A 21,979-nucleotide genomic window follows, 5' to 3' on the forward strand; every position below is an offset into this window, starting at 1 on the left:
ACTGTCGACATGCTGATTTACATCTACAGATATAAATAGATCACCCTTGGGAATGGTCACATATCAGATAATCCTGCATATCATATATTTACATTAAGATTCATAATAGTCGCTATGAAGTAACAATGAAATAACTTTATGGCTGGGGGTTCCCACAACATGAGAGATTGTATTAAATGGTCGTTCTCAGCATTAGTGAAGCTGAAAATCACTCTGCTCTAATATAGTCTTCCTTCCAGTTTCTCTCCCTTCTTCTCACCACTTGCTCAGACCCATGTCCCTTCCTCCCTTTTCTCTTTAATCTCCAACTCACCTTTTGCTTCCAGGCATTTGCCTGTACCCATGCTGGGGTCAGTGGATCTACGTTTGCCCTATAAGGAACTGCTGAGAGCCTGCAACTATTTGTTTGGAAGTGCCACATGATGGTGGCATGGCATGGTTACAGGACAGATGCTCCTTAGCCAAAGTCGTTAACTCTCATATAGGGTGGAACCGTAGCCTTCTCAGCAGATGGAATATATAGGCTGTAGTCACTTAGAAGCAGTGTGAGGAGCAGAAGAAGGTGCCAATAGGAGGACTCAGTGCTTGAGGAAGAGGCTTCAGAGCTGAGAGCACGTGATTCTGAGTTCCAGTAGACCTTGGGCAGCTTGTTGAATCTGGCCTCGGGTTTCCTCATTTGTAGGTCCTGGATATTATATTTCACACAGAAGTTTGGGAAGCTTGAATCAATTTATAAATATATGGAGTGCTTAGACAGTACTAGAATTAAATATTTTGTTTTTGAAGGACAAAATATTTAGAGAAGGGCTTATAAGATCTACTCAAAGAACGCATAGCTTACTGGCATTCTAGGGTGTGTGTGTCTGTCTGTCTGTCTGTCTGTCTGTATCTCTGTGTGTTACCCTTGAGAAATTATGATAAATCAAACCTCACCAAACCCATGGAAGTATTTTTTTCCTGTGCCTTTATGCCATTTACAGAATAATCAGTTGCATGATCTAGTTCCCTGACCCTATGGTACCCCAGGCATAGGAACAGGTTTTCTAGAAGAAAATTACAAAGCCTTTCTCATTCCTCCAAAAATCAAACAGGTTGGGTCCTTCACAGCAACAACTTCATTCTATGGCACCAACTTCTGTGTATGTTACTTTTAGTTTCTGTGAAAAATACACCGTGGCCAAAAACGAAATCAGGAGAATGACTGTATGTCCTGCCTGCTTTTGGGGCCTAGATGTTCATAAAGGTGGGAAGGCATGGAGATGGGCAGGGGCTGAGTGATCACATTGCAACCACCACGCACAGGAAACACAGAATACAGGGAGGAGGACAAAGCTATAAACTGTCAGAACTCACCCTTCTTCCATCAAAGCACTGCGACTTAAAGGTTCCATAACCTTGCCCCAAAACAGCACCACCAACAGGGTACCCTGGGTCTAAATACAAGAGCCAACACGAGACATTCTCATTCAAACTACAATAAGCAAAACTATCTGGGATCAGTATATCTGCCTGCACGTTAAATGTGTTTAAATCATTGCACACATAACATAAATAATTGCCTTTTTACGTTCTCTGAGACATAACTGTGAAATCAGAGTTGTTGGCATTCAGTTACTGTGGTTGTCATTGTGAATGTCCAAAGTGGCAAATTAAATATGGTCTCTTATCTTTACTATGCAAACTACCATCAAGCTGTCAGCGCATGGATTCTTTTTTAGGATGATTGTTTCTGAAATGAGATTCCCTACTTAGATTCTAAAGACTGTTCCGGTTCTTTCTTAATAAAAACTGTCAGAGACAGGAATGGTGGCACAGCCTTTAATCTCCACACTCCGGAGGAGCCAGAGGCTAGTGACTAATCTCTATGAGTTTGAGACTAGCATGGTCTACACAGTGAGTTCTAAGCCAGTTAAGGCTACATAATGAGACCCTATCTTAAAAAGGAGGAGGAGGAGGAGGAGGAGGAAGAGGAAGAGGAGGAGGAGGAATGGGAAGATGAAGCACATATCAGACAGGAAGCATCACCAATATGGCTGCCTAAACACAGATGACACCAACAAACATGCCCCACATGGAAGAAGAAAATCTCGTAGAACCCCAACCCTCATCAAAGAGCTACAAGCAACTAAGAAATATGGAAAATGAAACAACCTTCCTCCAGGAAGAGCTGCCTCATATTTGGATATGTAATAACAAAGAATCAGCCCTGAAATCACACATGCAAGCAATATTAAACAGACTGGGCAGGTATACATATACACATACACACACACACATACATCACATATATGTTTGCATATATGAATATATATGTATATATGAGTGTATATATACACACATATTTAGCAGTGTGTGTGTATGTGTGTGTATTGTGTATGTGTGTGCAACAGCAATTAAAGGGAAAAAAGCCAGAGGCCAAGAATTTGAGAGAGATCAAGGTGGGGTGGAGTACCTGAGAGGAACTGGAAGGAAGAAATGGAAAATTATATAATTGTATTTTAATTTCAAAATAAAATTGTAGAAAGCAAAGATAATTTTTAAAAAATCAGTACCACGAAGCTGCGGTGAGTCACCCTGGTCCCCTGCATCCTGAGAAGCTTCTCAAAGCCTATCTGAGGTACTCAGGCGAATGGCCAGAAAACTACTATGTCTGAGGGAGATGGGAGAGAAAAAAATCACACAAAGCAAATTTGAACTGGTTTCCTACAAACAGCAACTTAGCATTCTCTGCCAAGCCCGGACTATTTTACAACCCCCAAAGGTAAAGATTGTTCATAGCCTCAACAATCTCAGTATACCAGACCTGCACAGGAATATTTTTAAAAGCCAGTTCAATAAATATAAACCCAACCACACTGGATTTCTAAAGTTTCTCTATGGGCATTGGGGAATTGGAGGAAAATTATCTTTTTAACCACTCATAAAGACTGGCAGAAGGTGACAATTCACCCTTGGTAAAATATGTGAAGCAATACCTCCCAGGCAGCCAGCACAGGATTAATGCCATGAGAAATTATGACAAAAGCCCAAACCACAGCCCAGTGCCAGCTCTACAGAGAAAAATAGAAACAATGAATGTAGACCTTTAGTATCTTTATGTCTGGATAATAGAAGATGATTAAAATGGGCACAAAAGTACCAGTGTTTATGAAAGAAACACACCTTTTCCCAGACAGCACTTATCAAATGCCCATGACAAAGAATGCTCACCGTTATGCCTGTTAATTGTGTCTGTTCCTAGGAACCAAGCAAGCACCTAAGCCACCAAGTCCTGGGAGAAATGCGTCAGTGGATTCACATGCCACAAGAAAACCAGGTAAGGCATAAGTGGTGAACCCTCTGGAACCTTAGCTCAAATTTTCACAGTAACCACAATGACGAATGATGAATTCTATCTGCATGGTTCCTGTATGTGAGAACCACATAAGCAGTAGACCAGCAGCTAGAGAAACATTCCATAGTTAGGGAAAGAAAGGACAAATTAAATTCTTTTAATACCCTTCAGGGAATACTAACCTAATGGTTGCTTCCTATAGTATTCTGAGGAGCCGCCATGGTGACGTAGTATAAAGCCACTGGATTTTAGAGCTTTTAGTTTTTCAAGCTTCGCTCTTGTGTGATTCATCATGATATAATTTGACCTGAAATTATTTATGTTCCTGTATTAAGAGTAAAGTGTATGTAATAGACATATGAAGCTGACAATCCAGACTCTTTACTCTTTAAAAGGATGCTGTGAGAGACGCTCTCATGCATTGGTGTTTATATGGCCATCCTCTCCTAAGCAAGTACGCCAGGCTCTCTCCTCCCTCTCCTCCCTCTCCTCCCTCTCCTCCCTCTCCTCCCTCTCCTCCCTCTCCTCCCTCTCCTCCCTCTCCTCCCTCTCCTCCCTCTCCTCCCTCTCCTCCCTCTCCTCCCTCTCCTCTCTCTCCTCCCTCTCCTCCCCCTCCCTCTCTCCTATCTTTCCAACCTCTTTCTTTGTTGTCTCTCCTCCTAACAGCCTTGAAAATACCTTAAAGTGATATGGTATTTTCCTGGGTGGAAAATTCTTCTTGATTATTTAAAATCAACACAAATAATGCAAAGAAAGAAATACACTTTAAAGCTGTAATGGCTTAAAGTTTGAGATACGGTGAGTTGAGCCAGACACCATTAACTTTTCCAACCATCCTGCAAAACAGACTCTATTAAACAAACTATAAAAAGTAAAAATAAAATAAAAAGCTACTTTCCTTTGCCTTCTAGGCCAACAGGGTTTAAAATTGTACCATTTATTGGGCTGGAACCCTGCAACAGAGGTTGTGGGCAGGTGAGCAAAGAGCGTGGTAAAACTGGCTCCTAGTCATGCCCCCTAGCTAGGAACCCTTGTGTGCTTCAACTCTGCAGTTGCTTCAACAGTCACAACATTCCCGATGCTGCCACCAGTGCTATTTGGTATAATTTGAGAAGTTCAAACGTTGTTTAATTATAACTATGTATTAGAGTTAGGGGATAGTGTGAAACACCTACAAAAAGAAAAATTATAGATATGCCAGACAACCCAAAGTCGAAATGATAAAATGACTTGTAGGTTCACAACTGCAGACAATGGGAACAATAAAGTTCATCGGTTTATTCTGTTTATTATATGTTTCTGTTGTATCTCCAGAGGAAAGATATTCCAAGTCATGCATGTCTACATATTATATCTAAAGTTCCAGGAGATGATTTACAAATGCTAATGTGATTCATTATCCATAAATATTTGACTAGTGTAAGTTTAGATGCACTTTTCTATAAAATATGAAATATTTTAGCATCCAACTGCTATTCTGCTGTTTATGAAGGAGCAATTATTTCAAACTGATTTTTTTTGTTGTAAGTACTGACTTTTAAATATCTTTTAGGCTCAGTCTCAGGGACGCGTCGTCCACCCATACCACATAGGCATTCGTCCACTAGACCTGTGTCTCCAGAGAGAAGGCCTTTACCCCCGAATAATGTCACCGGGAAGCCAGGACGTGCGGGTATGTTCACTTGCCTGTTTTCTCTCTTCTTGACTGCATTTTAATAGCCGACCCAACAAACCACTGCACACGTGACAGATGCTTGCTTGTGTTGGCCACAAAGACTGGATGCTGTTAGCCACAGCTTTGCAGGGTAGATAGACTGAAAGAAGCCATCCCTCCATATCCAGAGCAGTTAGCTACTGAGATATCCGCATTCTTGGAACCTAGCGAGAAGGTGACTTGGCTTTTAACAGTGGGTGAGTTCAGAGTAGAAGTAGGGGGTGCTGTGCATTGCCAAATCCTCAGGGAGAGTGGAAAATATGACATCCTGTCACTGACTTCACCTTCTTGCTATTGGCAGTGTTATAGTGCTTGGGAAGATAGTGAGCACTTAAGCTGTGTCTTACTTCCATTTGTAGGTTCATGCTGTCAGAGAATGGTCCCAACAGGCCTGCATTTTCATATACAGCATCCATCTTCTAGCTCCACAAAAAAGTCTTAGCACTGCCACTGTAGTCTGTGTGGTTCTTGATATATATCTTTGGTACAACAACAACAACCAAAACCAAATGGTTTTGTCCTATTTTTATTTTTAATCTTCCTCTCAGAGCTTGTGAGTTCTGTGATGACAGCTCTTGGTGTCTTCTCTCTGAAACTCCAGAAGCCAGTTGAGTGCTGAAAATATAGAGGAAATTTGATAGTCTTAACTGAATAAATAGATGAGTGGAATTAAGAACCAGTGATAGCTGATCCAGTTCAAAAACAGCTTCACCTCCCTCCACTTGGGACTCTGCTAGCAAACTGTGTGTTCCTTGTCTTCCCTCCGTTTCCACAGCTTAACATCCTAAAGACTGGGTCGGTTGAAACTACATAAAAGTTTTACAGTCAGCTATGAAAGGTGAACATGTAAAGGGTTTTTGTGAAGGGAGAGATGTCAGTTTTTTAAACAAGATAATGAGAATGGTTTTAGGATGTTTCATGAATCAAAGTCAGTGGTTCTCAACCTGGGGATTGAATAACCCCTGAAGGGGTCATCTAAGACCATTGGAAAATTCATAGATATTCACATTACAATTTCTAATTATGTACAGTTATGAAGTAGCAGTGAAAATACTTTTATGGTTGGGGGTCACCAGAACATGAAGCCTGTATTAAGTGGTTGCAGCATTAGGAAGGTGGAGATTCCGTGCTCTAGGTCTTCCCCCACTGTCTAGAGGAGGATTCAGTCTCTAGTTGGTGCTTCTTGGGCCTTTCTGGGTCAAGGCTCATGCAGAGGAAGTCCTCATGCAGAGGCCGGGTTGTTCTCTTTAACTGTGATGTGAAACAGCTGTGACATGAGTGGCACTGTGTTCAGCTCTTCCTGGCGAGTCAGGGCTGCCTGAGCGTGCTGTGAGAACCCAGGAGATCACCCCTGCAGGAGATCCCATGGGCAAGGCTATGTGGATTCAGCCACAGTTCACTGGTCCTGCATTTGGGCTTATGATGTCCTCGTTCTTCTCTGTCAGGAAGTGTAGCTCTGGCACAGCCTCTCTACCCTATAAACACACCCCATCTCTCGGATTACCTCAGCTCACAGGTCTCCATGCCCCACCATTCCCCTCTAATCAAAAGGATTTCACTTCAAAACCTAGCACCTAGTACCTACAGTGGTACAGTCCTTGTGACTCAGAAATCCACTGGATGTTTGGGACTTACTCAGAGGCTCTCTCACGGTGCTTGTTAACAGTCTTGGTCCCTGTGTGACATCTACCATTCCTTGACTATCTCCAAATCGCCTGAGGCCTCCAAGTCCCACTTTGCTTGCCAGGGTGACCATGTTAACCCCATTTCCAGCTGACTCTGTCAATCTGAAAAGCACAACTTCTCTTGGATTTGCTTGCCATTTTCTTGTGGCCCACTCCCTCTAGGACCAAGGGCCTGTGTCTGTAGGGGAAAGGCTGTGGTCCATCTACCTGACTTAGCTATGATTGCACACTGAGCCCAAGTCTGGAAGTCCAGCAGGTATCCCTTGACTGGTAGCCAAAGAAGAGCTTCTTTTCCCAGGAGGAATAGGAAACCTATTCTATATTACTCTTACTCTACTAAACACTCAGTCTTGCCTGGACTTTGGGATGGATTCCATTTTAGAGGTTGATAAGTAGCTTTAGTGTAAAGGGGTTGGGTATAGCAACTCAGAGGAGCACTGTTCCAGTCCCCAGGCATTGCTCTGGGGATCTTTGTCCTCTTTCTCTGGATGTCTTTCAGGTCTACCAGTTCATCTCTAAGCAAGGTCATGCCATCTCCCTCAGCTTCTTTCACAGCGCACCAAATGGCTAGGGTAGCCCATTATGGCGAGTGAAATATCATCCATTTGTGTTACTTCACTATTGGAAATCTTTTCACAGTCCTTTAACCTTCAAATAACATCCATAGGAATGATACCCAAGTTCTTCCATGATCTACTTTTTCTTGACCCTCCATGCTTAGCTGGGCCTGGGCTTTCTCCTCTCTCAACAATCATGTTTTCCTGATTTGATTCACAGACTGAAGCTCTTCTTGCTTCCTACTGATCATTTCATTTATTGGCACTTGTGTCAAGACACTCTTCTCCACTGATACCCACGTTCCCCATAGACATGACCATTCCCTCTTTTTGTCCCTTCTGTGACCTTCTGTAGTTCTTTCACAATATCTGTGATGTTTTAAGATCCTTGGCTCGGGCATCTGTCTCTGTCAAGAACCAGGTCTTGCGTGCTCTCCAAGCCTGGCTGATCATGCCAAGCCACATGGTGAAGTGCTTAATAAACGTTTATTGAATAAATAAATAAATTTGAAACTTGGTGCAGCTCCTACAAAGCCTCAGTGCTTTGGTTCTGAATTTCAGGAATTGTTTCCTCCAGCCGGGTAACGTCCCCACCCCTGAAGGCAACACTCCACCCTATCGGAACAGCCACAGCGAGACCAGGGGCAGAACAAAAGGAACCAACTGCTCCTGCTTCAGAAGAAGAGTTTGGTTAGTATGTTCGTTCTCACTAGACGCATTGCTCTGAGATGCTAGTGTACTTGAAATTGGGGTGAGCAAATTCCTGGTTTGGGGGTCCTCAATTTTCATCAATTTTAGGAGTAATTGTCTTTTCAGTTTTAGAGTAATCATTATTGTCAACCTCTTGTTACAGAATACGCTCCTTTCCTTGGCAGACAGAAATGTCAAGTCTTCTTTTTCTTTTACTAAAAATATAGACTATCCAATTACCAAATTAAAAAATTTAGACTACCTGTTACTATAAACTACAGATATTTCAATTTATTAATTAGTATTAGTTTATCATTATAACTTTTAATCCACCATTGTTACACTCCAGAACACAATTAAAAACATTTTTACTTCAGATAAAAGTATGTTATAAGAATAGCAAGGGAAATCAAACTACAAGCAATTTATCTCGGAGGAATATTGATTATCTTTCATCTATACTATTTCTGTCAATGTGTTATGAATTTCTATTTCTATTTCATTAAGTTTCTCATTCTTTTTTTTTTTTTTCATTCTCAGGTACTACAACTGACTTCAGTTCAAGTCCCACCAAAGAAACTGATCCCCTTGGGAAGCCCAGGTTCATAGGTCTGTCTGGCTCTGCATTGTTGGTTCTTGGAATATTCTGTAGGTAGATCAGTCAGGTATTCACTCTATAAACAGTGTAGGAGCTTGCTACCATATGAATTTCTCATACTTGTGCAAGGCAGCTGGACAGCAGGAGCAGCCTGCTTCTGCTGGGCGAGCCTCAGGTCGACCCTGCGTGCCTGCCTTTTGTGCTGAGACAAAGAGTAGCAGTGACCCAGGAGATGCCATTCTCACCATAATACAAAGTAAAGGAGGTGGGACCCAAATAGGCACATTTTGAGATCCCTTTGAGGTGACATCTGCAAGCATGCATTGGCCAAAACAGTCTCACAGCCGAGCTCCAGCCAATAGAAGGGGAGAGCATGGCCATTTTTCATGGATGCAGAGATGAAGTTTGAAGTTACCACAAAACCATTTTTCATCATTGTATCTTTCCACACATTGACATTTCTGATAGTATTGGTAAGGGTTCTGGTTTCTCCACCCTCACCAGAAGTTGGTATAGTCAGTTTTAAAATGCCCTTTCCAACTAACTAGTACCCCGGAGCTCTTGTCTCTAGGTGCATATGTATCAGAAGATGGCCTAGTCGGTCATCACTGGAAAGAGAAGCCCATTGGACACACAAACTTTATATGCCCCAGTACAGGGGAATGCCAGGGCCAAAAAGTGGGAGTGGGTGGGTAGGGAAGTGGGGGGGAGGGTATGGGGGACTTTGGGGATAGCATTGGAAATGTAAATGAGGAGAATACCTAATAAAAATAAAATAAAATAAAATAAAATAAAATGCCCTTTCCATTTTAACAGATGCAAAGCATATATAATTATGCTTTTAATTTGACTCTTTGGATCTACCCTAAGAAAATTCCACAGACTTGGGTGTGGCTTTCACAATGTAAATTTATTTTTCTTACAATTCTGTAGGCAAGGAATGCCCTCTCTCCTTGCCCTGCAGGTGGCTTCCTTCCTGTTGTGTGGTCACAAGACCTGCTCACTGCACTGTGCCTGTGAGTCCCTTCTGTCTACTAAGAACTCCATGATGATTAGGATAACACTCCACACTTTTAAGTTCTTACTTAGGCTTTTATCAGTCCCTTTCTTTCTATATTTAAGTCCATCGAGGTGAGGTGCAGGCTTAACTTATTTATGATTATAATAAATTACTGATTGGCTGATCTTTGGATTCATCCTACAAGGTATTTCCTATTTCTAATGGACATCTTCGCTCTGAAATCTGACTTGTTGAAATTTACGTATCCAGTCATGCTTTCTCTGAATTACATCCTTTCTTCACCTTTTTATTCTTACCATAATTTAATCTCTTTATATTTGCACTGTATTTTTTAGACATCATACCACTGAGTCTTACTTTTCTCATCTAATCTGACAATTGCTATTTTTTGTTTCTAGTTTATGGACCCTTTCAAATTATTATCGATACTTTTAGGGGTAAATTTTTATCTTGCTAGTTGTTTTCTATATAGATCTATATGTATTCTTTGCTCTCTCTCTCTCTCTTTTTTTTTTTTTGCATTCTTCTTAAAGTTTATAATTCCACTTTCTGTGTCTTCTCCCTCATGACTCCTTGTTTCAGCTGTTCTGTGAGGACTGACAGGGTGAGCCTAACTTCTTCCCATCTGCCTTCCAGCACAATGACGAGCCTGGCACTTAACACACATACGCTTCTACAGCTCCTTTCTGCCCTTCTGGCTCTGTACTATTACTGCCAAGAACCATTACACAAATTTGTTTTCTTTTTTAAAAGTAAAATAACTTTTAGACTTGGACTAAAATATTGTTTATAGACATCCACATCATTACTATCTTACACCTCTTATCCTTTTGTGGGAGCGGGACACGCCCATCCAATGAAACTTTTCCTTCAACTACTGCCTTACAGTGTAGGCTTGCTGGTTTTGAAAGCAAGTATTTTGCCATTTTTTAAAAAGTATTTTTCACTGGTTATTAATTCTGCATTGAACATGTGACCCCATTATGGGTATTTTTTATTTTTGCATTCTCCCAGTGAGAGACCTACTGTAACTTTCACTTTTATCAGTCTTTACACTGTCTGTCTGTCTGTCTCTCCTTTAAATACTGTGTCTTTTTCAATAGTTTTGGGGAACTTATGATTAGTACAGGTATCTTCATATTTATTGCTCTTGAAAGGTGCTTTGATTTTTAGCTCTTTGAAGTTGTGATTTAGATGTTTAGGTCATTTAAGGTCATTGTTTCTTAAAATATTTTTGTGCTCATGCATTCCTTCCCCGACCTCAGGTACTTGAGTTATGTCCATATGAGAACTCATCAATGTTTCTCAAAGCTCACAATTCCCATTATCTATTCATTCTCTCTCCATTCTCTCCTTCCCCCTCTCTTCTGCCTATCTGTCTGTCTGTCTTGTGCTATGTCTGTAAGGTCACTGTCTTCTGTCTTTTGGTCTCTTGTGCACTCGTTTACCTTATGTGGTTTACATCTTATATACAGTTTTCATCTCTAGAAATTTGGGTCATTTTTAAATCTCCTTTCATGGGTCATTTTTATACTGCCATGTTTTCCTTGTGTCATATTCTAGCCCCCGTGCAAGTTCTAGGTTGGTTTCAAAGGACTGATTTTTCTCACCACGGACAATATTTTCCCGTGACTTTTATCTTGTTGGGTGTGTGGATATTTCATTTCTAAAATATAGTTGATTATTCAGAACTGCTTGGTCCTTGTGGGTCTGGCTTTGTTCAGAACATTTAGTGTAGTGCCCATTCCTATTGCCCTAGACTCACTACCTATAAATTATGAGGTAGGAACCAACTCTGAAAAAATGAATCAATATCCAAAGAGATCAACACTAGGTACATCTATAAATACAGCATCTGTCAGATACCCCAGAGAAAACAGTTTTGTTTCTAAGTCATCCTCAGTTCTATTTTCAAATGCCTTCTCAGGATGTGACACCAAAGCCTTCACATAGATGATAAAACTTAGCGAGGTTACCTCCTCCGTCTTCTTCACGAGTTTCCAGCGGGCTAACTGTCAGTCCTCTCTTTCCTACTCATAGGTCCCCATGTGCGATATATCCCAAAGCCTGAAAACAAGCCCTGTTCCATCACTGACTCAGTCAGACGGTTCCCTACAGAGGAAGCCACGGAGGGGAATGCCACCAGCCCACCACAGAACCCACCCACCAACCTCACTGTGGTCACTGTCGAAGGCTGCCCCTCATTTGTCATCTTGGACTGGGAAAAACCTCTAAATGACACTGTCACTGGTAAGTCTGTGGCAGTAGGATGTGATATTTTGGTGGGAAGCTTTGATGGCATGGTACCTAGACAGTGTGGGTCAAATTGTGACACAAAAATCCCATCTAAGGAGAAGTGAAGTTCTGTTGTCTAAAGCATCTTAGGTAGACAAAGGTCTTGGTCTTTGTGATGGGCTCCTAGTTAACTGAGGACTTTAAAGCTGTATGCCTTCCTTTCCTCTCAGAATCCCCTTCACAGTTTGAAAATCTAATCTTATGATGTCACCAAGATCATTACATAAAGTGTGTGAAGATTTGACACCACTGATAATATTTAAATAGCTTTCTTTTCACCAGCCCAGTTTCTAAACTGGCTGAGAACTTCCAAACAGGCTAAGGTTATTTCAACTAACTTTGCAGAAATTAGAAATAAAAATAAAAATAAAAAAATTAAAAGTCCCTCACTCCAGGCAACTTGTTACTTATTTGAGGAAATTTTTGATAGTGCTGCACTGACCCAATTCCTGGTGGAAATAAGAAACTTGGAGTCATTTTTAAAATTTGTTTAGTACACCTTGATTTGATATATAGAAAAGGAGAGTCAAACAAGAAAGGAGAGGAATGACATCAGGGATTGCCAAAGGACATGGTTCCTAGTCAGCCCGTCTCTGAGCAACTGTTGCTGGGCCCCTGGTGCAGGGACTAGAAGCGTAGGATAAGCATCTGTCTGGAGTAGACAGGAGCATTATGGGGGGCCAGGGTGTGGGTGAAGAGACTCAGAATCTTCTGAAAATGTTTTCTACCATGGGTAATGGGAAAAAAGCAATCATTTTTTCCCTACAAAACCATGGGATCTGAGCAACTTGCCATATAAATATTACCTGTGCTGAATTGCCATATTGCACCCATTTCCTGTCTTATGACAAGACAGCCTCTGTTCTGAGAAAGAGTGCGCCCCCACCAGTATTCCTAGCATCTGACTGGTCCCGCTTATTCCTTTAGGGTAGAGTCAGGAGCTACTGCTATCTCAGTTCCTAAAAGCCAGTTGGCTTTCAAATTATCCACATATATTAAAACATCCAAAACTCTGACTATACACTGGCAAATAATGAGTTCTAGTTTCCTGAAATGAAACGATAAACCAAATTTTGTTTGCCCTAAAGATGTGGGCTATCAAGTTGGAATTATTTAATCTGACATACCTAATTATCTAGTACATGTCCACTTGGATAGTATCTGACTTAAAAAATTAAAATTGTATGATTTCCCTTTCTGAATCTGTAACAATTATTTAAGTTGTATAAATTTTTAATTGTAATGAGTCATGAGGAGATTAAACTTTACTTACCTAACAGTTTCCATAATTATTTTCTTACTAGATGCTAATGAGCCACTTGGAAAAATTTAATTTCAAAATTAAAATTTTCATGTCCAAGGATCGCATTTAATTCTTTTGCTACATTCCACATTTAGGCATTGTTCTCTTAAACTATATTAAAATCAGAACATCTCTCCTAGTAATGTGTTCCATAAATGTCATTTTTAACTATAGTGTTACAAAACTATGGATTACCTATCAGCAAGCTGCTCAGCTAATACCAACGAATCCCAAATGAGAAGTAGGGAAACACGTTAACATGTCTGTCAGATTCTCTTATTCTGAAGGACTTTCCCTGTTGATGAGTGAGTCCTGTAAGTTCATAGAAACAAGCCTTTAAGGGAAAGTTACACAGACATTAAGGTTGTGGCGTTTATTTAATACAAAGGAAACTATCCAGGGAACATAGTTAAGTAAGCATTAGGTACAAAATCCAATTTTAAAGGGGTTTTATTATTTGGTTAACAGTTGGTTAACAGTTGCTGCTTACACAGCTTTAGGGTCAGATTTGTTGTAGCTGGACACCATACTCTGTGCCTTTCCCCCCAAACAAAAAGATAGCAAGAAACACCTCTTCCATTTGAGCACCGTTCCTCGTACAGTGCTTTCCATAAACTGTTCTTTCTACCAGTGGCAAGCCATAAGCTCCCTATGCAAAGCAATGGCCATCAGTCTTCACCAGTTCTCGGGCCTTCTTCCACTCTGATAAAGCCTGAATGGTTACTATGCCTCAAATGCTTTGAGAACTTCTGCCATCTGGTGACTGAAATTTGCTAAAAGATGAGATGGTGATGTCATGGGGCTAGAGGATGGCTGAGCTGTCAGGAGCATTTCTCTTTCTTTCGGCACACATGACTCTGGTTTCCAGCACCCACACTGGGCAGCTCACAGGTATCTGTAACTACAGCTCCAGGAGATGCAACACCATCTCCTGGATCCCACAGGGACCTGCATTCACATCTCTCCGCTGCAACCGAAACACACATAGATACAATTTTTTTTTTTTTTTAAGATCATGTTTCTGGAACTGCAGCCAATCTGTCATTGCTATGAGAGTGTCTTTAGCGTTCCATTAGCCTCAGGAACAACTAAATCAACTGAGACATAACACAAGTCTCTACTGTTTTCTTCCATCTTCAGAATATGAAGTCATATCCAGAGAAAATGGGTCATTCAGTGGGAAGAACAAGTCCATTCAAATTACCAATCAAACGTTCTCTACAGTAGAAAACCTGAAACCAGATACAAGGTAAGGCCCAGTGCTATTGCAGATGAATTCTGAGATTGCAGAAACTGCGCCACCGCCAAAGGACAATGCCTTATTTAAAGGATCTTATTTTAATTCGGGATTTCTTTAATATGATTCTGAATAACTCATATCACATTTTCAAAATATTCTCATTAGGGATAAAAGGGCTAATAAGACAGCCTTATAAATTAACAGAATAAATGTCTGCATAAAAATAGGCCATTAATTGCAAATATTGGTTTTAAATATGAAAATTTAGAAAAATCTGTGAGCTAGTAAAAATGGAGTATGCACGGCAGAAATTAACTCGAAGTTTTGACTCGGATGCTGAAAGGGGTTAAACAAAGAATGAAAACTCCTTGACAAAACACAGACAAATATTTTATCTCCTGGGCCCAGGTTGTATTAGTTATTGTTCTATTGTTGTGATGAAATAACATGACCAAAGCAACTTATAAAGGAAAAGCATTTAATTGGAGTCTTGCTTCCCATTTCAGAGGGAATGGCCATCATGGTGGGAAGTATGACAGCAGGCAGGCACAATGCTGGTGCAGGAGCTGAGAGTTTATATCTTAACAGCAAGCTATCAAGTCCCACCCTGAGTGACACACCTCCCCCCATAAGGCCATGCTTCTCCCACAAGGCCACACCTCCTAATCCTTTCCAAATATTCCACATAGGTACAGCATCCCTTTGCTTTGGAGACTTGACACTGAGAAGGAGAATAGAATTTTGGCAATCATCTGCATATTTTATGGTTTATTATACATTAACATGAGACTATTCATTTTTTTCAGTATAGTTATATTATTTCTTTTTATTCCAAAATATCAATCCATTTTATTACTGAAAAAAAAGGCCCTTGGACATTTCTGATTAGTTGTAGAAAGGGTCCTAGGTTGCCTTTGCCCCCCAAGCTTCCATTCTTCAACCTCTCTATTCTCGTCTCCCTGTGGAGAGGATGGGTAGGGATGTGAGAATGAGCCTGTTTGGATTCTGGCCAAAGGGACACTCTAACAATCATTTAGAAGAAAATAAACAGCTAGCTAATTGAAGTTAACTATGTATAATCTTTAGGCCTTTACTGTAGAAAATAATATATTTCTTTCACAAATATGATTTTTTAAAGTGCTCTGTTTTGAGATGTAATATGGAACATTTTCCCACTGTTCATAATCATGAAAGGTTTAAGTTAGCCAACATACGCATATTTTTCAGTTAAAGCCCAGTTGATCTTGATTCTGTTTCCTTAGCAAGATTGAGAGAAAAGAAACCCATTTTTTTTTTTTAGCCATAATAGATTTTAAGGGAAGATTAGAAAAACATTTCATTGGACCTTTTTAGTAGGTAGGTCTATGCTTGCAAAACGTTCTCTAGTTGCCTGCTTTCTTTCCATTTTATAATGTGAGTGGCATTGAACACTATATTCATGGAAAGGCATCTGCTTTGCAAATGTACACTGTGTTCCTTTTCCGAGTCAAGCTGCCCTCACGGCTTCTCACAGTGCACCTATTGCTCATGATCTAAATGGAGAGCAGTTTTTTTTCAGGGACATTTGAAGCCCAGTTTTGTTTGCTGGAGCTACAATTGGGAACCCGTGTGGTGTCTGCCTGTGAGCTCAAGACTAGCAGGAAGGCTAATCAGTAAGCGTTCTACACAGCCCGGCCAGAGGTCTGGAAGTGGCCTGTGAAAGTGCTGGTGTGGCCGAGGCACAACACTCCACAAAGCCTGGAAAAGGGAAGAGGTGCAAGTTGGGCTGGAGCTTGAAGGACAACTAGAAAAGCGTCAGATGGTGATGGTTGTAAGGAAGTGTCGCCAAGAGTATAGCGCAGTACTTGTCAACGAACAGAAGCAAACTCAACTGTAATTTAGAATTTCCCCCAGGGTTTCTTGTAAGAATAACAAAAAGTGACTTTGGGGTGATTTACTGAGTTACACTATAAGGACGCATGTGCATACTGCATTTTAGTGATTTTTCTAATATTTCCCCTGATTTTTAGAATGTGAAATCTGGAAACTGGGACTATCTAGTAGCTAATGTGTATCCATCCCTTGGGTGGAATAGTGTAGAAGAGTGAACCAGAGAGAAAGTATAAAGGGGAAGCTTAAGTATTTAGATTCCAGAAGCTAAGTACTGTTGGACCACACACATATTCTTTCACATCCGAGTCTGTTCTTGTTCTCAATTACTTACCCATGTTCCAGTCTACTATGCAGGAGCTCAATGTTCTATTTGCAGTAGTGGGACAACCAGCAGCTGTCTTGCTGATGAGATGCCATACCTGGTGTCAGATGTTCCTATCTCTGGGCTGGTACCTCATAGCCACAGCCTGCTGCTGCAAGGTGTTATGGCCTCAAATGTGCACAGGGATGGGGAGTCATCACTTGAAGTGAATGAGGCAAAAGTCTAGAGATAAGACACATGCTGTCTCTTCCTTTGGAGAGAACCCGTCCCACTGACTACCTCTAAAAACAAAAACAAACAAAGAGAATTGTGGGAATGTTGATATTAGTTGTCTCAGCATCTTAGTTACTTCTCCATTGCTGTGTCAGACCAAGGCAATCTATAGAACGAGTTTATTGGGGGCTCACAGTTTCAGAGGGCTAGCATCCGTGACCATAACAGCAAGGGGCATGACAGCAAGCAAGCAGGCATGGTACTGTAGCATTGGATGAGAGCTGACATCTTTATCCACAAGTAGAAGATAGAACTAACTGGGAATACCAGGAGTCTTTCGAAACCTCAGAGCCCAAAGCCAGTGACCTATCTCCTCAAACAAGTTCACAGTCCCTAATCCTTCCCAAACAGTTCTGTCAACTAGGGACTGTGAATTTAAATATATGAACATATGGGGTGGGGGCATTCTCATTTAACCACCACAATCAGTATTGTAGCCCACTCCCTAACACTTCTTACTTTCCCCTATCAAATCTCCTTTCCTGAAGTTGGCCAGAGTAACAGTCCTTTCTCTTCTAGGCAGCATTATAGCTCTTGGTGAATTCAAAGTACGTGTAGATAGAGCCTCTACTGAAAGCAAGCCATTGTGTCTGTCAGACCAACAATTATACTTAATTCTAGAAATAGGAAAGCTGATAATATCTTGAATGATCAATCTGGCACCAGTACTGATAGGGCCCGGCAATGTGGCTTAGACCCCCTTGGGGTCTGGCACATAATTCTGAGATAGCCAACACTATGCAGAACCAGTGAGAATAAACTCAGATCCAGATCCGTCCATAGTGAATGGTCTCAGTCAGCAGCTTGTCTTTGACTCTCAGTCTGCCTTCAGATGAACTGGTAACTCCTTATTTGGTAATATGTTGATGGGATTAGCTCTTCCTGATGAACTGGTTGGTAATGAAGATGGACACGCATGACCACTCTGGCTGAAAAGGCTCCATCTGTTGCAAAAATCGTACTTCTCCCCTTACTCAACTGAAAAACCAAGTCCACTGTGTGAGCCAGACTTACGTGGTCCAACAATTTCCTATGGAAAATGCACTCTGGTAATTAAGATAAATCAAAGTCACTTCATCGATTCAAGTACTTTATTGGCATCTGTGGGCTGGGGCGCATTCAGGAACAGTTTTTCTCTGAGACTAAAACCTGCTGAAGTAGTAGTGTGACTGGGACTCTTGTTTATGTTGAACTGATAAAACATTGGCACTGATGGTTAGCCACAATGCAGACATTAACTTCTTATAAACTGTAAATTTGGCTCGCTCAAAGAAACAGATGTGTGGAATAGTCATGCCCAGAACAGAAGGTTTATGTGAAATTCGGGTCTCTGCAAATTCTGCATTTACTTTGCAACACCATCTATGGCTTGGGTAGAGAGTAAAATGAGGTGCCAATGCATCAGGCATTTTATTTAGTTTAATTGTAGGTGTGGGCAGATAATCCCTTCCTTGTTAGAGGCATTGAGGCATAATGGGTAGCAAGGTTACAATCCTCCATGACTTCTGAGTCTGTTTTCACTGTCACTTTTTTCCTCCTCCTCCACCTCCATCCTTTCACTTTCTCTTCCTTTCCCTTCCTTTTGAGATGGGTTGGTAGTTTGCCCAGGCTGGCCTCAAATTTGGGATACTACTTCATCTTTAATGTGGCTGGGGTTACAGGTATGCACCACTGTGCAGGTTTTAGCGCTAAAAATTGGGGCTTTTGTGTTTCTGTATTTGCATGCATGCATACATGCATGCACTTGAGCTTGCATGCATCTGCTCAGCACCATGGTTCTGTTCCTAAACACTGAGGCGTGGATGTGTTGTGTAGATTTTAGGTGACAACAGTCATGTAAGACACCCTATGTCTCCTCCACTGTCCCCTAGCTTTTTACCTGTATTCATAATGTTCCACAATGAATGACACCACATGTTGCTAAGTTTCCTGAAATGCTGCGGCCTGTGATGTGAGGTCACAAACTGTCTCTTTATTGCCCTTTGAGTAACCTTATTCTCTCATTCCACTTTTCCCGATTCTCATCCTCTGACAGAAAACTCACCTAAACAGATCTCCAGCACTTGAAGACCGCAGCAGGAGTAATATGAGCTAATAGACATACAGTCCAAACCAACAGCGAGCCACTGACTGTTTCTGTATAAAGAGTCATTTTGTAAGCAGCAGTTTTCTTTAGGTTTGAGAATTTTGGTAACCTTGTTTTTTTGTTTTTTTTTTTAAACAGTATTAGTCATGTATCTAAAATATAGAGTGGAAGCTGTAACTTGGCTCTAAAGTTTACACCAAAACAAGGTTATAGTGAAATCCTGGGGGCAGGGTGGCAGGGGACAGGAGTGAAGGAGGTGTCTACTCCACCAGAGCCGCAGGCTTTACTCCACACCTTACTGCAGAGGGTAGCTCCTAGAGGTGAACATTTTGCCTTTGACAGATTAGCTCAGCAACTGCAGACCATACTCTCTGGAACCATTTTGTTTTTATTACAGAAATTGATAAAATTTTTAATTTATATGCCAAGTTTTACAGTTGTCCTCAAAACTATTGGCTTTAAATCTTGCCCTCCACTATCCCTTTCCTTTAGGATAGTCTTCTGAGCCCTTGGATACAACAAATTCTTGCCACCAGCCCTTACTCTGTGGCTTCCTTAAGAACAAAATATTTGAGAAATGGTACAAGCCACGTATCTTTCTCTAAGTTCGTTTTCCGTTGATCCTGTTGTTTAGCTGAATGGATTTGAAGTGGAATGATGATAAAATAAAGATCTTCTAATGGTCTCTTGATGCTTTCCCTTAACTTCCGGTCCCGCCGGGCAGTTAAAATACATTCTGATTCTGGTTCCTCCAACAGGGACCATTATTTCATTCTCACGGTTTTGGGACTTTCTGTCATTATACTTTGGGACTCTGAAAATCTGAAATTTGTATTAATCCTTTTTCTTTTCTCATCTTGTTGGACACAGAGTAGGTCTCTTTAATCTGAAAACTTCCATCTTTAAGTTCTGGGAAATTTCTCACAGTTTCTAGGTCTGATGCCCCTAGTTTATAGTTTCCTGTCAGCTGGGTGCTCTACAAAAATCCAATTTTCTTATTTTGTAACTTTGACTTTTAGTTCTAGTATCTGTTAACTTTATCTTCTAAATGTTTATGTATTTTCCCTAAATAATTTTGTTAGGTAACACCTATATATATATTTGTTATATATAATTATATACAATCACCTTTTGAGACTTTCCTCTTAGAGGCCTATGGTGTTATTCATGTGACAAAATATGCTTTCAGGGAAAGATTTTGCCAGCACAAATTTTTGTTTATACTGGGCTTAATCAGCCAAGAAATGCCCTCATGTTGCTAAACAGTTTAAAATCATTTTTCCAAACTTGCATCAAATTGGAAAAACTCTTCAGAAAAAGTTAGTTATAGAGACTTGTGGCCATTCTAGAAGTGGCGCTCAGGTGTAAGTAGCTAAAATGAAGTGAAGTGACACAGAAGAGTCAAGTGGTCAGCCTTGGCCAAGGCATAGGTTGGCTGGCAGTGGTCTAGAATGGGTGTGACATACATTCCTACTTGAATCAAACAGCGTATGCCAGTGAGTTCTTGCTCCTCTACCTCCCATAACCAGCTCACCAGCTTTGTGAGGTTTTATGTTACTATTGGGACTGTTTGGGGCCACAAGCCTTTGGAATGCCCCATGTATGTGAGTTAAGTAAATGGTAAATGGCCAATGCAGGTGGCATGTGTGCACGCGGTGGAGCATGATGGAGAGCAGAGGGCAGCCTTGAGTCTTGGGCCTTGCTTTAACCTTTGTTGTGTCCCGCTACATAGTAGCCATGCAAGCTGGCCCGTGGATTTCTGGAGATTGCGGTTCTCACTCCCCACTAAGCTATGGGAGCACTGGATTTGGGCTTGCAACTACCCTGCTGGATACAGGTTCCAGGGATCTGGACTCTGGTTCTCACACTTGCATGGCACTTACTTTACCTGGAGTCCTCTTCCCAGACCAGATCTTTCCTATGGCAATTGGCACAGAACCTTACATCAGTTCTTTAGCTTTCAAAATGCTTTCAAAGATTAAGAGGTAAAATTTTAAGAATTAAAAGGTACATTTTAATTTCTATTTCATAAATGTTTCAAGTCTGAAAAAATGAAGGACGTATTGTAATAGTCATGAGCTTCACTGTTCTGAGATGAACCTTTGGGGAGATGAAACTTCATGGGGTTTGTGCGCTATACTTTATATATGCATAATGGTTATGATATAGAGTAGGGACTTTAAAAAAGTGGATCCTATCCTTTGAACACTGGAGTCTGTCGTACTAGACTCCAACAGTGATCTATAAGTAGTTAAGGAACTCCAAGGATTTCCCCCACCAACCCCACTTTTTTTCTTTTTAGCACCCTCTGTAACAAACTGAGAACAGTCATCCTCCTGCTTCTCACTTGCTTATAAAATACCTACCTTGTGTGGCGTGTATTCTTCTTTGTTGCAAACTTCTCAAAGTTAAGAATTATTTTCCAAAAACCTCGCATAGATCACAAACACCATCAGCTGACACATACATGCTCCTTACACTTTGCTGCTAAGTCCTCTGCTGAAGAATTCCGGTTCAAATGATAGACTTTGCTGCTGTGGGTTTCTCAGTAGGATTTGCAGCTTATAGAACTTGTGCATAAGATCTGTCAATTACTGCACAATTAATTGACTGCCTCTTTAAAAAAAAATACGATGAGCCTGGCTTAGTGAGTTGGGGAGAACCAAGTCTCAGCTTTGTGCTCATGCTTAGGCTATCAGTGGGCCCATTTTCTAGACCCGTGGCTTCCTGTGATCTGTATCAGACCTGACCAGACCCGAGTTCCAGGAGACACATCCAACCTTGTAAAGAAACTCTCATGTGTATCCATTCTTGCAACGAGTTATTAACTCTCAAAAACAGTGGTCACTGAACTCATCCTGGTAACCGACTCATTGCAACCTCGTCTTGATTTTCAGTAGCAGAGGTGGGACAATACTGTGCACTCAGAAACCGCCTGTTGGCACCGTCTGCTGTGATTCAGACACCACGATGAAGGGCAGGAGGGCAG

The 21,979-nt window shown here is 41.0% G+C and overlaps 1 protein-coding gene across 43 annotated transcripts in view; it reads left to right on the plus strand.

Annotated features, from left to right (window-relative positions):
• Positions 1-21,979, plus strand: part of Abi3bp (ABI gene family, member 3 (NESH) binding protein) — a 212,335-nt gene that overhangs the window by 185,587 nt on the left and 4,769 nt on the right. For 42 of the 43 annotated variants that reach the window (XM_006522260.1, XM_006522254.2, XM_006522263.1 and 39 more), the window contains 6 exons: positions 3,242-3,316; positions 4,887-5,006; positions 7,852-7,980; positions 8,521-8,589; positions 11,640-11,849; positions 14,338-14,446. In XM_006522260.1, coding sequence (XP_006522323.1) covers positions 3,242-3,316; positions 4,887-5,006; positions 7,852-7,980; positions 8,521-8,589; positions 11,640-11,849; positions 14,338-14,446 — 712 coding nt within the window. Of the gene's footprint in view, positions 1-3,241; positions 3,317-4,886; positions 5,007-7,851; positions 7,981-8,520; positions 8,590-11,639; positions 11,850-14,337; positions 14,447-21,979 lie in introns of those variants that run through there. The other variant, XM_006522277.3, reaches the window with a different exon arrangement.

The sequence above is a fragment of the Mus musculus genome, chromosome 16, assembly GCF_000001635.26.
Source record: "Mus musculus strain C57BL/6J chromosome 16, GRCm38.p6 C57BL/6J".
Lineage (NCBI taxonomy): Eukaryota > Metazoa > Chordata > Mammalia > Rodentia > Muridae > Mus > Mus musculus.